The 15,019-nt window shown below is 55.4% G+C and overlaps 1 protein-coding gene across 3 annotated transcripts in view; it reads left to right on the forward strand.

The window, feature by feature from the left end:
• Positions 1-14,558, forward strand: part of MYL3 (myosin light chain 3) — a 33,940-nt gene extending 19,382 nt beyond the window's left edge. For 2 of the 3 annotated variants that reach the window (XM_007983993.3, XM_038004046.2), the window contains exons 4-9: positions 2,058-2,085; positions 2,220-2,369; positions 3,404-3,577; positions 4,594-4,671; positions 4,783-4,824; positions 4,954-5,180. In XM_007983993.3, coding sequence (XP_007982184.2) covers positions 2,058-2,085; positions 2,220-2,369; positions 3,404-3,577; positions 4,594-4,671; positions 4,783-4,811 — 459 coding nt within the window. In that variant the 3' untranslated portion in view covers positions 4,812-4,824; positions 4,954-5,180. Of the gene's footprint in view, positions 1-2,057; positions 2,086-2,219; positions 2,370-3,403; positions 3,578-4,593; positions 4,672-4,782; positions 4,825-4,953; positions 5,181-14,478 lie in introns of those variants that run through there. The other variant, XM_073010274.1, reaches the window with a different exon arrangement.
• Positions 14,559-15,019: the final 461 nt, after the last annotated feature.

A 15,019-nucleotide genomic window follows, 5' to 3' on the forward strand; every position in this document is an offset into this window, starting at 1 on the left:
GTGCTGCTGAGAACTAAGGGTGAGGTCTCGACTGGGGTTTGAGTCTGGACTGTCTTTTCAGTGGTTTTGGAAATGGGTTCTCCCTTGCCCTTCTCCCTGGACTTCTCATCCTTGGGCAATCCTGGAGCCATTGGGAGCCAGGCAGGGATTTTCCTTCTTCAGCTGAGGGTCCCAAGTCCATACACACTCCCAGCGTGGATGAGATGGGGAGTAAGGGGCAGGGCGCCTGTCCAGGCTGGGTCTCACTCAAGTCACCGAGCCCAAAGCTGGTACAGCACTTCCAGGCCTCAGCTTTTAGGTAGGGAGCTTGAAGCATCAGCTGACTGGGGACATTCTGAAAGCTGTGCAGGAAGCTGGTCATGGTGGTATGACCAGTGGCTCCAGGAGCCCTTCCCCAGCTGGGAAGTCTTTCTCAGAGTCTAAACTTGGAGGGAGCCATGACTCCCACCTGTGGTATCTGCATAGCAGCACGTACCTTGTGTCCTGCCTGCTCCCTGTTCTTGGCTGGGACCACTGCTGCCCTGGCTGCCTCCTCAGGAGCCCTGTGGAACCCTCCCCGTCCCCACATGCCCAGCAAGACCTACATTCCATCGGTGAAGTCTTGCCTCCTGTTCATGAGCCCTTCCCAGAGACACCTACCATGTCCTTCAAGGCAAGGGTTCAAATCCCAACTCTGCTCCATTTTAGTTGCCAAGTTCTTCAGTGCTCTGAGGTGTGGTTTCCTCAGCTGTGAAACAGAATAGCAAGTCCCCTCTTGCAGGGCTGCTGGGAACCATTCAGAGTGTATGCACCTGGAGTTGGTAACCCTAGGTCTCAGGCTTGCATTCTGCAGGCCTCATGGTGAGGCTCTGACCACAGCCACGGCCCGTGGTGGCATTGTCCTTTCTCGCCAGGTCTGAGGTTGGTACAGACTCCCTTCTGAGAGGTAGGGACAATGAGACCCCTCATGGGCCCTCTTCCCCCATCCCCAGGTGGCAGGTAAACGGCAGGGAACCTTTCCCAGGAGCCCAGATACCCTAATCTCAGCAGGCTTCCTGGTAGAGAGAGCTCTCAGGGAGCCAGGAATGACAACCTGTTCTTCCCAACCTGTTCTTCTGGTCGAGCCGGAAGCCAGGAAGGACAGTCATGGTAGGGTGGCCCTGAACAGGGTGTCCCTCTGTGCTGGCATGCACTGTGGACGTTGGTGGGTCCCCGAGGCAGCAGCCATGAGAGAGATGTCAGTCATGCCCCTCCCCCAAGCTCCTTTCCCTCGTGTGACCTTGACCTTGGGGCGAGTGACTGCAGTGATAAAAATAGACCTGGTATCCGGTGAGGAGGGGGACACTGGATCCCTGGAGGCCTCTTGATTGACGTCAATCAAGGTGGCCCCATTGTGACTTCAGCAAACACTCAGCAGCACTGCCCCGGCCCTGTGCTGTCCTGGGGTGCAGGAGCTTCCCAGGGGCCTACAGACAGGGTGTGTGAGAAATAGGTATAGTGGGGCTGGTGAGTGACTGCCTGGTCTTGAGGGCTCAGGGGTCTCTGTGAAGGCAGATGTATATAGACACATGCTCACACACACACTTGCACACTTGTGCTCACCCCTGATGCTGCCACGACCCCTCAGCCTATACCATTGCCCTTATTCCTCCTGCCACCCTGGGCCTTCCCAGATCACTTTTGCTGACAGTCCTGCCCACCAGGCCCCAAGCAAAGCCAGCCTGATTGGGGCTTGCGTCTTAAGGTACATCTGTCCAGAACCGGGAGCATCAGGTAAGGCCCCCACTGGCCTGAGACTTTGGGCATGCGGCCTCCCTCCTCACTGCTACCCCTGATTCCACCGAGAATCAGGGGCTGGGTGCACACAGACTCAAGGCCTTCTGGCTGGACAGGTGGAGGGGTCAAGGAGGCAGGAGAGCGTCAAGGTGGACTGCAGGAGGTCCTGGGGGTGCAGGCTGGGATGCTGGAATGGGACAGGCTGAGACAGTTGACATTGTGGGCTGGCCACAGAGTGCCCAGGAGGAGGCGTGGTCCCACCTTTTAAGCCGGGCATCTGAGTCTTTGGGGTCTCTTTTCAGATCGAGTTCACACCTGAGCAGATTGAAGGTGAGCAGGGGTCTTGAGTCCAGGGGTTGCAGGATTGGGCTGGGGTTCCCTGGTCTGAGGGTCCTGCCAGGGGTGTGGGGAGTGGGGTAGGCTGAACTTGGGAGTGTCTGTGGCTCACTGCCCTCTCCTGGCAGAGTTCAAGGAAGCCTTCATGCTGTTCGATCGCACACCCAAGTGTGAGATGAAGATCACCTACGGGCAGTGTGGGGATGTCCTGCGGGCGCTGGGCCAGAACCCCACACAGGCGGAGGTGCTCCGTGTCCTGGGGAAGCCAAAACAGGAAGGTAGTGCACCTGCCCCAGAGCCCCCATAGTGTCAGTCCCAGGGAGACTGCCTGGGTGGGCTGCCATCCATCCTGCAGAACAGCATGAGAGTCTTTCCTGACATCCTCCCGTTGTCCCAGTGAGGACACTGAGGCCAGTCACAGGGCCACGCTGACCAGGAGACATGCGGTAATGGTTTGCTGGAGCATCTGGCTCCATGCTGATTTGCCAGGCCTCCTGGTGGTAGGTGCTGACACCTACGGAGGAGTGAGAAGGTCAGGCAGTGACAGCAGTGGGCAGTGGGATGCTGTTATCCCAGTGCTTTGGAAGGATCACTTGAGGCCAGGAGTTTGAGACCAGCCTGGGTAACGTAGTGAGATTCCATCTCTACAAAAATTAAAAATTTAGCTTGGCATGGTGGCATGCACCTGTGGTCCCAGCTACTTAGGAAGCTGAGCCAGGAGGATCCTGTGAGCCCAGGAATTTGAGGTTGCAGTGAGCTATAATCACACCACTGTACTCCAGTCTGGATGACAGAACAAGAAGACCTTGTGTCTAAAAATAAATAAATAAATAAATAAATGAATAAATATATAAATGAATGAAATTTTACAGCTAAAAAAAAAGGAGTGAGGCCCAAGCCCCCACCAAGGGTTTAAAACTCCCAGGGAAGGTCTCTGATTGGCCTAGCTGCTCCTCACCCAATCACAGGTGGTGGGGGGTGAGGTCTATAAGAAAATGCCATGAAGGGAGGACTGTTTCCCAAAAGTAGGCAAGGGGTTCTGGACAGAGCCCTCCGTGGTGGCTCAGGGCGGCAGACTCCCTTTGTGAATAGCAAAGGGCTACGGAAACAGTGCATTGCTCAGTAGACTCTAAAGTGCCTCGTCGTGGTAGCTTGCTTTTAAATGCAAACTGGTGTAGACTGCTGTGAGAACTGGTGTAGACTGTTGTAGAACTGTGTGGGCGGTGGGGATAGCTCCTCATTACCAGGCACGGGGGGAGGGGTGTGCCCACCCCAGCCTTAGACTCTGGAACCTGGGACCATTTTTCTGCAGAGCTCAATACCAAGATGATGGACTTTGAAACGTTCCTGCCCATGCTCCAGCACATTTCCAAAAACAAGGACACGGGCACCTATGAGGACTTCGTGGAGGGGCTACGGGTCTTCGACAAGGAGGGCAATGGCACTGTCATGGGTGCTGAGCTTCGCCACGTGTTGGCCACGCTGGGTGAGGGCAGCCTCCTCCCCTACCCCCTTCCTTCCAGGGGCATCCTGGGAGAAACCACTCTGTTGCCCCCCAGGCCTGTGACCCACTGGTGAAATGGAGAGAGTTACATAGTTAGGGAGCCTCAACAGCAGACAACAGAACTGTTACTTAGGAGGGGAATAAAGCAAGCACGCTGGTGCAGCTCACAGAAGGCGGATGACATCAGCTCTGGGGACAGAGCAGGGCAGGAAGGAGCCGTCTTGATATGCTCCCTTCCTTCCCACGACTCCAGGCCACCGTCCTGGTGGTCATTACTCCAAGGTCAAATTCCAGGGCCACAGCCCTAAGTGGTCAAGCAGGTCAAGTGCCTGCCCCCTGGGGATTCTGACCTCTGTGGAGACTTGTGTACCTCCCACTTGTACCCCCACCATCAGCTGCCTGCAGCAGGGGGTCCCTCTTCAAAGTGATTTTTTCCTGCAGCAAACATTTGAGTGCCTACTGTTTCAGCTCCGTGCTGGTCTCTCTCTCTCCTCTCTCTCTCTCTGTGTGTGTGTGTGTGTGTCTAGAGGTGGGGGTAATTATGGCGAGCTGCGGCTGGCACTTTGAAGGGGGACCAGCACAGCACACAGAAGTACGGAGGCAGGAGAATGCCAGACTTGGGGAGCAGCGGGTGGTCTCATGGCCCCCTCCACCACCCTCTCCCAAGGTCCCCAACTCCACCCCATGGGCCGTTCCTCTAGTTTCAAGGGGCTGCCCCAAGGGACTGCTTCTAGGGAGGCCTGGCTTCCTCCTGGTGGAGGGACCCCCTCTCAGCCTAGTGGGACAGAGGACAGCACATGCTGTACCCCAGGCCCCTTCTTAACTTGTCATTGATTCTCCTGGCCTCAGAAATGGGGTGATGGCCAAGGTCTTGTGAACAGTGCTGGCTGTGGGAATACTGGAGAGGTTGAACCACCGTCTGGAGGGATTCAGTGGGTGCCCGCACCCCATCGTGCCTCTGCACGCATAGTGCTGACTCAGCCTCCCACTCCTGCCAGGTGAGAGGCTGACAGAAGACGAAGTGGAGAAGTTGATGGCTGGGCAAGAGGACTCCAACGGCTGCATCAACTACGAAGGTGGGCTCAGCAGGGGCAGGGGTCTTCTAGGAGGGGAGTGCTGGGACCCAGGCTTCCAGCCATGGCTGCCCCGTGTTGCATCCCTGCCACTCACTCTCCTCTTCTTTCCAGCATTCGTGAAGCACATCATGGCCAGCTAAACCTCCTGCCCAGGTAGGCACCCACTCCCTCCTGACCCCGCTGCTGCCACCTCCCCACACTCCACCAACTGCAGTGCTCACTTGACATCCTGCTGCCTCCATCTCCCTCCTCCTCTGTAATCTGCACTGCCTTTGCTCTCAGGAAGCCCAGGGAAGGCTGTGCAGGGACGTCTCATCTCCCATGTGTGATGCTGACACCAGCGGCCTGGAGTCGGGGGAAGGAGGGGAGCGTTTCAAGACCCTGCACAAACCCTCGGACCTCTCTGCGTGGCTGCCATCTCTGGCCCCTCTCAGGCTGTGCTTACCTGTGACGGCAGGCAGCTCCGTCCCCACCCCATGGGCCTCATGAATAAATGCCTTCTTGCCGGCCTTCCTTTCTGATTTCCTTCCCTTCCTCCCTCTTTTTTTTCCCTCTCTCCTTCCCTCCCTCTCCTCCTCTTTTTTCTTCTGTCTTTCTCCTCCCTCCCTTCCTACCCACCTCCTTCCCTTTCTTCCTTCCTTCTTTCCTACATTCCCTCCCATTTTCCTCCCCTTCCTCCCCTTCTTCTCTTCCTTTCTCCCTTTCTTCTGTTCCTTCTTCCTTCCCCCCTTTTTTCCTTCCTCCCTTCTTTCCTCCCTCCCTCCCCTCCTTCTTTCCTTCCTTTCCCTCTTTGTCCCATATTTCTCCTTCCCCTCTTCCCTTTCCTCCTTCTTTCCCTCTCTCCTTCTTTCCTCTCTGTGGCCCTTGGCTTGCCTCTGTGAATTCTGTGGCCTATGGACGCTGAGCTGGAGGAGGCCGAGTGCTTCTCTGTTGTGCTTGCTCCCCACCCAACCTTCTGTAGGAGGCAGCCGTGCTGGGGCCCTTAACAGGGATGCGGGCTGTTGGGAGCCTGCGAGCACTGTCTGAGCTGTCTCACTGCATGTCCACCAACTGGGTGACCATGAGGCATTGGCCCAGAGCCACCCTGTCATGGGTGGGAAAGCTGAGGTCCAGCACAGGGAATGGCCTTGCCTGAGTGACATTGGGAATGCGTGGCAGGGCAGGAGCTAACTTTGTCCCCAGGCTGTCAGAACTGAAGGGGCCTTACCCCTTGCCCTGACTCCGATGGGGAAACTGAGCCACTCTGCCAGCAGTGTGGCTCTAGGTCAGAGGTAGAGGCTTTGTGGGGATAGCCCCGGGCTCCTCAGCAGAAGACAGCATGCAATCCCTGCATGGTGGAGAGAGGGGCATACACCTGCAGAGCCCTGCCCCATTCCACCCCCTGCTCTGGGGCCAGGGTCCCTCCCCTGGGTCCTGGAGGCTGATGAGATAGAGAGTGGAGGTTTCCTGGAGGAGATGATTCATGCAGGCTTGATATGAAGGGAGAGCAAAGCCCTGCAGAGAGGCTGGGGGCCCCAGATATAGAAATGTGGGGGAGATCAAAGGCTTTGAGTGGGGAGTGGGCCACACTGGATGGGAAACATCTTGCAGGCCAGGAGGACCCAGGAGTCAGGGCAGCTCCAGAGGGAGCCTTTTCATGACCCCGTGTGGATGCGCGTATCTGCGTGGCAGGGGGGATGTGGTGGGGTGAGAGCGACTTGGAGGGCCAGAGTAGATCAGACTGCCAGACTGCCCAAGGGGCTGTGTGGTGTGGGGAGCCCTGAGTGTATGTGAGAGTGTGTGTGGATGGGTTGCCGGCAATGTGGGAGAGAGTGCATGTGAGGGGTGAGTGTGTCGCAGGAGTCTGTTGCGTCCTCCTTTCATTCTCTCAGCATTTACTGGGCACCGACTGTGTGCCAGGCTGTGTTCTAGGTGCTGGGAACACTGCAGTGGAGAAGGCAGTGGAAACCTCTGCCATTGTAGAACTCACACAAACCAGACAAATTCTGACAGTGGAGTGTCGAATGGTGCTAAAGGCAGAGAAGGACTGAAAGCAGGGAGGGCTGTGGTGTGTGTATGCATGTGTGTGTGTGTAAGCTGGGAGGTGGGTGACATGTTAAATAATGAGGTCAAGGATTATCTGAGCAGGAAATAGTTGAGCAAAGATTTAAAGGAGAGAAGATAATATTTAGAATACATAAAGAACTTCTATAACTCAACAATCACCCCCCCCAAACAACCCAGTTAAAAAATAGGCAAATTACTTGTATGTATACATTTCTCTAAAGAGGATATACAGGCCCGGTGTGGTGGCTCACGCCTGTAATCCCAGCACTTTGGGAGGCTGAGGCAGGCAAATCACATGAGGTCAGGAGTTCAAGATCAGCCTGACTAACATGGTGAAACTCCGTCTCTACAAAAATACAAGAATTAGCCGGGCGCGGTGGCTCAAGCCTGTAATCCCAGCACTTTGGGAGGCCGAGGCGGGTGGATCACGAGGTCAGGAGATCGAGACTATCCCGGCTAACATGGTGAAACCCCGTCTCTACTAAAAATACAAAAAAAAAACTAGCTGGGCGTGGTGGCGGGCGCCTGTAGTCCCAGCTACTTGGGAGGCTGAGGCGGGAGAATGGCGTGAACCCGGGAGGCGGAGCTTGCAGTGAGCCGAGATCGCGCCACTGCACTCCAGCCTGGGAGACACAGCGAGACTCTGTCTCAAAAAAAAAAAAAAAAAAAAAAAAAAAAATACAAGAATTAGCCCAGCATGCTGGCAGATGCCTGTAATCCCAGCCACTTGGGAGGCTGAGGCCAAATAATCATTTGAACCTGGGAGGCGGAGGTTGCAGTGAGCTGAGATTGCACCACTGCACTCCAGCCTGGGCAACAGAGCAAGACTCCATCTCAAAAAAACAAAACAAAACAGAAAAAAAACCAAAGGATATACAGATACAACCAATAAGCACATGAAAAGATGCTGAACATCACTAATCATTAGATAAATGCAAATTAAAACCGCAGTGAGATACTGCCTCACACCCATTAGGATGGCTGTTACAAAACAACAGAAAATAACAAGTGTTGTTGAAGATGTAGAGAAATTAGAACCCTTGTGCACTGTTGAAATTTGAAAGTAAAATGGTGCAGCCACTGTGGGAAACACTATAGCAGTTTCCCACAAAATAGAATGACCAGATGACCAGCAATTCTACTTCTGGGCAAGTACCTAAAATACTTGAAAACAGGATTTGAACAGATACTTGCACACCCGCGTTCACAGCAGCACTATTCGCAGTAGCTAAAAGGTGGAAGCAACCCAGGTGTTGTGGAGGGGCGAGTGGGTAAGCAAATGCGGTCTATCCACAAGGGAGTGTCACTCAGCCTGACAAAGCAAGGCCATGCGGACACATGCAACAGTGTGGGTGAACCTTGAGGACATTACGCTAAGTGAAATAAATCAGTCACATACACACAAAATACTGTACAAGTCCACTTATCTAAGGGTCCTAGAGTAGTCAAATTCATACAGACAGAAAGTAAATGGTAGGGGCTGGGGGAGGGGAGATCGGAGTTATTGCTAAAGGGAAGAAAAGGGAGAGATGGAGTGTCTTAGGCTGGGCTTCCAGGGAGCGTGGGAGAGGGTGGGGTGGGGGGCCTGGGAAGGAAGAAAATCCCCCCAAAGGGTTGCACGCAGAGCAGATGACACTGTGGGCAAAGGGGTCTCAGCCCTGCTGGGAACCTCCAGGAGATGGTGGTATTGTCTCACTGAGGGATGAGGAAGGCAGACTATCTACAGACTCCCATCTGTCACTGGCTGGGCAGGGTCCCTAGGTGAGCTGGAACATTCCTGTGCAGCAACTCAGCATCTGCTTCAGGAGGCTGTGTGGGCATCTGAGGGAAGACGTCCTGGCAGAGGGCACAGAGGCCTGGTGATGGGAGCAGACAGTGCCATGGAGAGGGGCAGGTCCTGAGTCAGAGAGGTCGCTGCAGCATGTGCCCTGGAGAGATGTTTTCTCAGTGCCATCCTGGCCGCTGTGTGGAGAAGAGACTGTGGGGGCCACAGGAACAGCAGGGAGGCCAGTGAGGAGGGTCCAGGAGAGAGGAGATGCATACTTGGCCCAGGGTACTGGCAGGGGTAATGGTCGTAAGTGGTGGGATTCCAGGGCTGTTTTGAAAACATCCTTAGCAACATCGCGGACAGATTTCAAGGCTTTCTGGCTCAGTCCACTCCAGCCTCAGATCTGATTTAGGGGAAGGAGTCGTGATCTGCTCTTTCACAGTTTACCGCCACGGCACTGAGAGGTGCATAGTCTCTTGACTGGTGGGGCAGATGAAGGCGCCCTGTGCCCCGTTGCAGTGCACTCGGCCAATGAGGGCATCTTATTTTGCGTGTGTGATCTTGGCGGGCTCTGGCCAGCCTTCCTGGCCCATGAGTGGCTGAGGACCCACATAGAGGGGAGCAGGTCCCAATCAGGCTCTACCTCCAGCCTCCTCCTGGGCAGGGCACCACCTGAGATGGCTGACACTCTACTGGGCAGTCCCCAGCTCCCGCCTGTCCGGTGCACCTTGCTCCTGAAAACCAAGCCCAGAAGTGTTGAGCTCCCCTTCAGAAGTCTGCGTGGAACTGAGTGGTCTCAGCATTTTCTTTCTGTGTATGCCTGCCCTGGGTGGGGTCCTGAGCAGAGATTGCACCCACTGTCAGTCATCTCCAGCAAGGAGTGCCCTGCATCCAAGTTCACATGAGTCTCAGGCCTCAGGCATACATGTCCCGCTCTGTCAAGAATGCCTGCCCTTCTGGTTTCCAGGGTGGGCCCGCAGTACTCCCAGGCTTTTCCCAAACATACCCTCCTTCTTGCAGGCTTCCCTAGTCCCTGGGGGCTACTGTCCCACTTGGTTTGGTGGTAGAAGGGAGCATCTTGTAATTCCCTCGTGACATTCCCCAGTCCCCAGTTTTCTTGCGTGGCTGGGAGGGGACGGGTTGGGGGCTCCTTGGTCTGCTGGTGAGGGCAGGGCTGGGGCTGTTGTTTGATGAGCTGTGGCAGGGGCAGTTTGGTTCCACTCGTTGCAGCTTAACTCCACTTAGAATGTGCCTCTGGCCCAGCCATGGCCATGTTGCTACCCTGGGGCCATTTACCTCTCATATGTGGCTCTGCTGACCACGTTTTCCTGGGTTTGGGTCACTGGCTCTGGGTGCAGGCATCAGAGTGGATGGGGTGGAGGCACCTAAAGGTGGGACTCAGCTGCAGAGGTGAGCCTTCTCCTTACTCAGCATCCTGTCGTCCCAGCTGGGTGAAGTGTGTGTGTGTATGTATGCTTAGGTCCACAGTTGTCCGTGTATGCCTGTGGATCTGTGTCTGTGAGTGAATGTGGGCTTGCGTTTGCATGTGTGTTGTGTATGTGTGTCCATGTCCGTGAGTGTGTAGGTGCCCACTTGTCTGTGCATATGTACATGTGCATTTGCCACTGTGTGTGCATGAGTGTGCGTGCCTGTATCTGAGTGCATATGTGCTGGGGGGGCTCTGCTGAATCAGCACTGGCGCTGGGCAGGCGGCACTGCCAGGCAGGCTGTGGCCTCCCCACAGTGGCATAAACACTGGTCCCAGCTCCCCCCTCAAGCAGGGTGGTCCAGCCTGTGGCAGGTGGAGAGGGGTGGGAGGGGGCAGCGGGTCTGCCCTTGGGCCACCTTGATACCCCCCATGCCTCACATGCCCTGTCATGTGCCCCATAAGGCTGGGGTCTGTTCTGGGGTGTCTCTATGCCTCACTTTCCTTCTCTGGCCTGGGACCTGATCTCTGAGGTCTCCTCAAGGTGGCAGGAGGAGCCACCTCCACATTCTCAGTCCAGGCTGAGTCAGAGGGTCGGTGGGGTAGTCCAGGGGCAGAGTTCAGCTTCAGCACCCCAGGCAGGGCCAGGTAGTCCCCTTGAAACTGCAAAACCTAACTCAGAAGGTCTAGTGACACTGCAGGAGCCAGGTTCTGATGGACCCTTGGAACTCACCGCTTTAGGGCAGAGTTTGGGGATCTGGAACTTGAGCACAAGGGACAGAGGATTATCAGAGCTGGGACTGCGATGGGCCCAGAACAAACCATCCCTCCACTGCTTGGATGTTCCTGCGTGGATGCCCGTGGCTCTTGTTAGCCGGCCGCACCCTGCATCCTCTCTTCCAGACATCATCCCCAGGGATCCTGGGGTTACCACTGGGACATGAATGAGATGGCATGGAGTAGCAGTGCCAGGAAGGCCAGAAATTCAGGCCGAGATAGAAAGAAGTCAGGTGGGATCTTGAAGAAGTCAGGCATTGGATGAAAATTTTGCCAGGCCACAAGAAGGAAGGAAATCAGTGCAGCCGTGAGAAAGTGGACTGTAGGGCTCACAGCACTCAGTGGCAGACAGTCTTATGGAAAGCTGATGGAGGCCTTAAGAGAGGTCAGGGGGTGACGGAATGTATGGAACAGGGGAGGAGGGGCCAAAAAAAGTCAGGTAGCAGTGTGACAGGAGCTCCTTGTGGTGCATACGGTGGGGTTTGGGGTGTCCTCAGTGGTTGGTCCCGAGGCCATGGGTAGTCGTGAGAGTTGTGGGTCAGGGAGAGGGCAGGCCTGCCTGGGAACAGGGGAAATGCTGATCCAGTCACCTCAGAGCACAGCAGGAAAACCCGGATCTTGAACCTGGTGACCCAGCACCGAAGTGGTTCCCTGGGGTTCTCCCAAGTTCCTTTCAACCAGCCCCAGTCCCTCCCTCACCCACTTTTGGGGGTTATTTGTTCCCTGTCCTCCCAAAGCCACACAATCCTGGTTTGCCCAAACGCTGACAGAGCACAACTGGAATGTGGCGTGTGTGTGTGAGTGTGTGCACATGACACTCCCCCAGGCCTGATCACCCAGCAGGCCCCTCCAGTCTCAGCAGCCAGGGCCCAGGGCCTCTTGGACAGAGAAGGCCCTCGAAGGTCAGGTCTGGGCAGGGTTCCTGCCTGCACCCTCGTCTCCAGCCCACCTGAGGACTCCTGAGCTTCCACCATTTTCTTTCACTCTCTACCCCCACCTCTGGTTTATGGGCTTGGGTACCTCACATATCTACTGAGGCCGTGGCCGTGGTGCACATCAGAACCTTTCTGGAGGGCCGTTTGGGGTGGAATGGGGCAGCCGGAAGACTCAGACTCCAGATTCTGCACTTCCAGGTGCCCCTTGGGAAAGTTCAGATCTTGGCAGCTTCCTGATTTTTCTACTTTGGTCCAGCTGGACGTGAGTATGCCCTTTTCCTTACCACAGCTCTGCCCTGGGGCTGGAAGCCTTGGTCTTCCCTCCCCTCAACCCTTCTGCCATCATACCCTGCTCCTGGTCTCCTTACTTCTCTCCCGTGGTAGGCTTGGAAGCCATTTAAAGGTGCTCTACAATGTCACTGTCAGCCCCTGAGCTAACTGGGAGAGGTGGTGAGCCCTCTGTCCTGAGGAATATGCAAGCAGAGGGGAACCAATCCCAGCCAGAAAGGCTGCAGAAGGCGCTCTTACCCTGGTGGAGATTGGAAGCACTTGGGCATTTCCAAGCCCTGAGGCCCAACTTATCCCAATACCCAAGAAAGTTTTGAAAAAATGTCCTATGTTGTATATTTTCCAGAATCCCAATTTATGCATCCTCAATGCTTGTCTTTCTTCCAAGATTGCACCCTGCCTACTTTCTTTTGCCTTGAGAATATCCTTCTGTTTACAAAAACATTGACGACGGTAGCTGTTGTTTTCCATATCTCTACCAGGCAAATAAGACCTTACCTTACAAGTCAGTTTTTAAGTTTTGAGGAAATTTCACAGTTTGTTGCAGTCAGCATTTCCCAAACCCCTGGATAGAGACCCTTGAATGGAGCAGATCTTTGCCAGGTCCAAGGTTCATTTGAATCAACTTATTCATCCATTCATCCATCCATTCTCCCTCCCTCCTTCCCTCCCTCCACCATGTAATTTTCAGGTGTTAACTGTGCTGCACCTGTGATGAGTAACAGAGGCCCAGCCTTGCCACTGGGATGGAGTGGGGAATGGGAACTTGGCAGGGAGGTGCTAATGAGCCTCTGGGACAGGCAGGTGCTGTGAGGTCAGGGCTGGGGGTGGTGGAGCACAAGGGAGAAGATACATCAACTCTTTGTTGGAATATCTGGGATCCTGAGATTCTGAGTTTCCCCAAACCTCTGGATGTCCATACCTGTTTCCACCTCTGGGGCCTGCAACTGGAGGTGGGGAAGCTCATGGCAGTGACCTCACATCCCTAGCTGCAGCACAAGGTGTGGGATGGTGGCTGCTGTGGCAGGAAGGCAAATGTTTAATGGTTTCCTTCTAGCCCCAGGAAAGGTGGATGGATCTTGAGGCTGAGGGATGAGAGGGAAGCAAGGTTTCCCTCTGTATGGCCCAGGCTCAGTGGGGGGCCCTGGGCTGGGCGCCCTCAAGAGGGTGACATGGCCAGATCCCAAGCTCTAGGCTGGGACAGCTCTATTCCTGGAAAGGGGCCTGCTCTGAGGGCTGACCCAGGCTCTGTGCAGTCCCTCTCCAAGAGGGGCCTTTCTCATAGTGGTGGAGTTCTTGGGGTGTTTCAGAGTAGAGCTGGGCATATGGGAGGGCTCTTGGCTCCCAGGCTTGCAGTGGACTCCAAGAACCCTCCAGGGCCACATTACAGAGTCACCTCTACCCTCCTGGGCACTCGAGAATGCTGCCGTCAAGCCCCAGGCCTGAGTGGGCATGCCCAGTGATGGGGTGAGTGTGCGCAAGGCAGCCTGAGCGCTGACAGGGACAGCCGGACTCAGTTTCCAGGCCCCCGGGTTGCCTGCCCCACTTGGGCCCCTGCCCCATTTTCTCCTGGGGTTGAAGTCCCTCCTCCAACCTCTTTTCCAGGGCAAGTCTGACCAAGCTGCTGCCTGCTTAAATGCAACAGAATCTTAGACCCTGCTGAGGAAGCTCTGCATGGGCAGCTCTCAGATGTAGGGGAGAAATCTGTCTAGGGCCTCCCCGTTTCTCTGAAATTGAGTCTCCAGAACTGTTTCACCCCTGGCTGGCCCCTTGGTGGTTCACTAGGCTGGCTGTGGCCCTGCTATTTTCTCGGGATGGACCTTGCCCTCTGTAAGGCCACTGACTCAGTGAGGGCTCAGTTTGCCAGGGCCTGAGCAGGGCAGGGACTTTGATAATTCTTCTAGCACCTGCTCCAGCGGGGGAGACAGGGGTTCTCTTTGTGTTATGAAGGGACCACTGTGGCCACCTGTGTGGAGGGTGGAACAGAGTGGGTGCAGAGAGGCAAAAAGACAGTGTTATGGGAGGGTGACTAGGACACCTAGGGGAGGACAAGTTCAGGTGCAGACTGTTGGGGGACAGCCCTGCAGGTCTCCCTGGGATGCTACCCCATCCATCTCTGGCCTTAATTTCCCTCCTGTGCCGGGCTGGAGGTGTTGGAGACTCTGGTGTTCTGAGCCCTGGAGAGGCCCCTTCTGGACTCTGAGCTTCGGGCTGGGGGCGGTTGGGGGAGGTGACAGCTGCTTTGAAATGTGGAGAATAATAAAGCAAGGAATGTCTGAGCTCAGGGGAAAAAAAACCCGGCTCGCCAGGCCTCCCACCCAGCTGAGCATAATGAATTAAGTATAGGCAGGCACGTTTCATGTGGGGGTGTGGGCTGGGGGAAGCAAGAAGGCCCCAAATGAGAAACAGGGTCCTGGGCCGGCTGCCGGGAGCTGGGGGTTCTGGATCATCTGACCTGAACCCTGGGGATGCCCTCACTCCCCAGAAGCTTCCCCTCCATCTTCCCTTGGTCTGCATGGGTGAATGGGTGAAATGCTTCCCAACCCTATGTTGACATCTGACCCTAGGCTGCACGCTGGCGCTAACCCTGACCCCAAAAGGTCAGAAATAGGAGAAGGTGTGGTTGACTCGGAGGGATCATCTCTTCATTCTCGCCCTTCTACATGCATTTATTAAACACCAATGGGGTGCCTTCTCCATGCCGGATGACGGAGTCAACGCTGCCCCCTGTTGAACTGACTGAACCTGCAGTCCTGCCCATCATCCTCTGGGGAGCAAGCCCTGAGGCTTTGGAATGCATCCTGCTCCCAGTCTCCCAGCCCTCTGCTTCCTCTGGCCAGTTCTTCACATATCCCCTCTGCTCCATGTGAGGTCATCCTCCCTTCCACCCTTACGTCCTTGGCACCCACTCAGCCTCCCTGCCCCAATCTCCCTGGGGCTTGGACATCAGTGGCTTCCAGGCCCACGCTTTCAAGTTGTTACTCATGCTGTTTCCTTTTGCTTATCTGCCTGGTGGACCTCATTCATTGACCGCCAAGACTGCTTTATAAAAGACCACCCTGGCCAGGCACAGTGGCTCATGCCTGTAATCTCAGCACTTTGGGAGGC

The sequence above is a fragment of the Chlorocebus sabaeus genome, chromosome 22, assembly GCF_047675955.1.
Source record: "Chlorocebus sabaeus isolate Y175 chromosome 22, mChlSab1.0.hap1, whole genome shotgun sequence".
Taxonomy (NCBI): domain Eukaryota; kingdom Metazoa; phylum Chordata; class Mammalia; order Primates; family Cercopithecidae; genus Chlorocebus; species Chlorocebus sabaeus.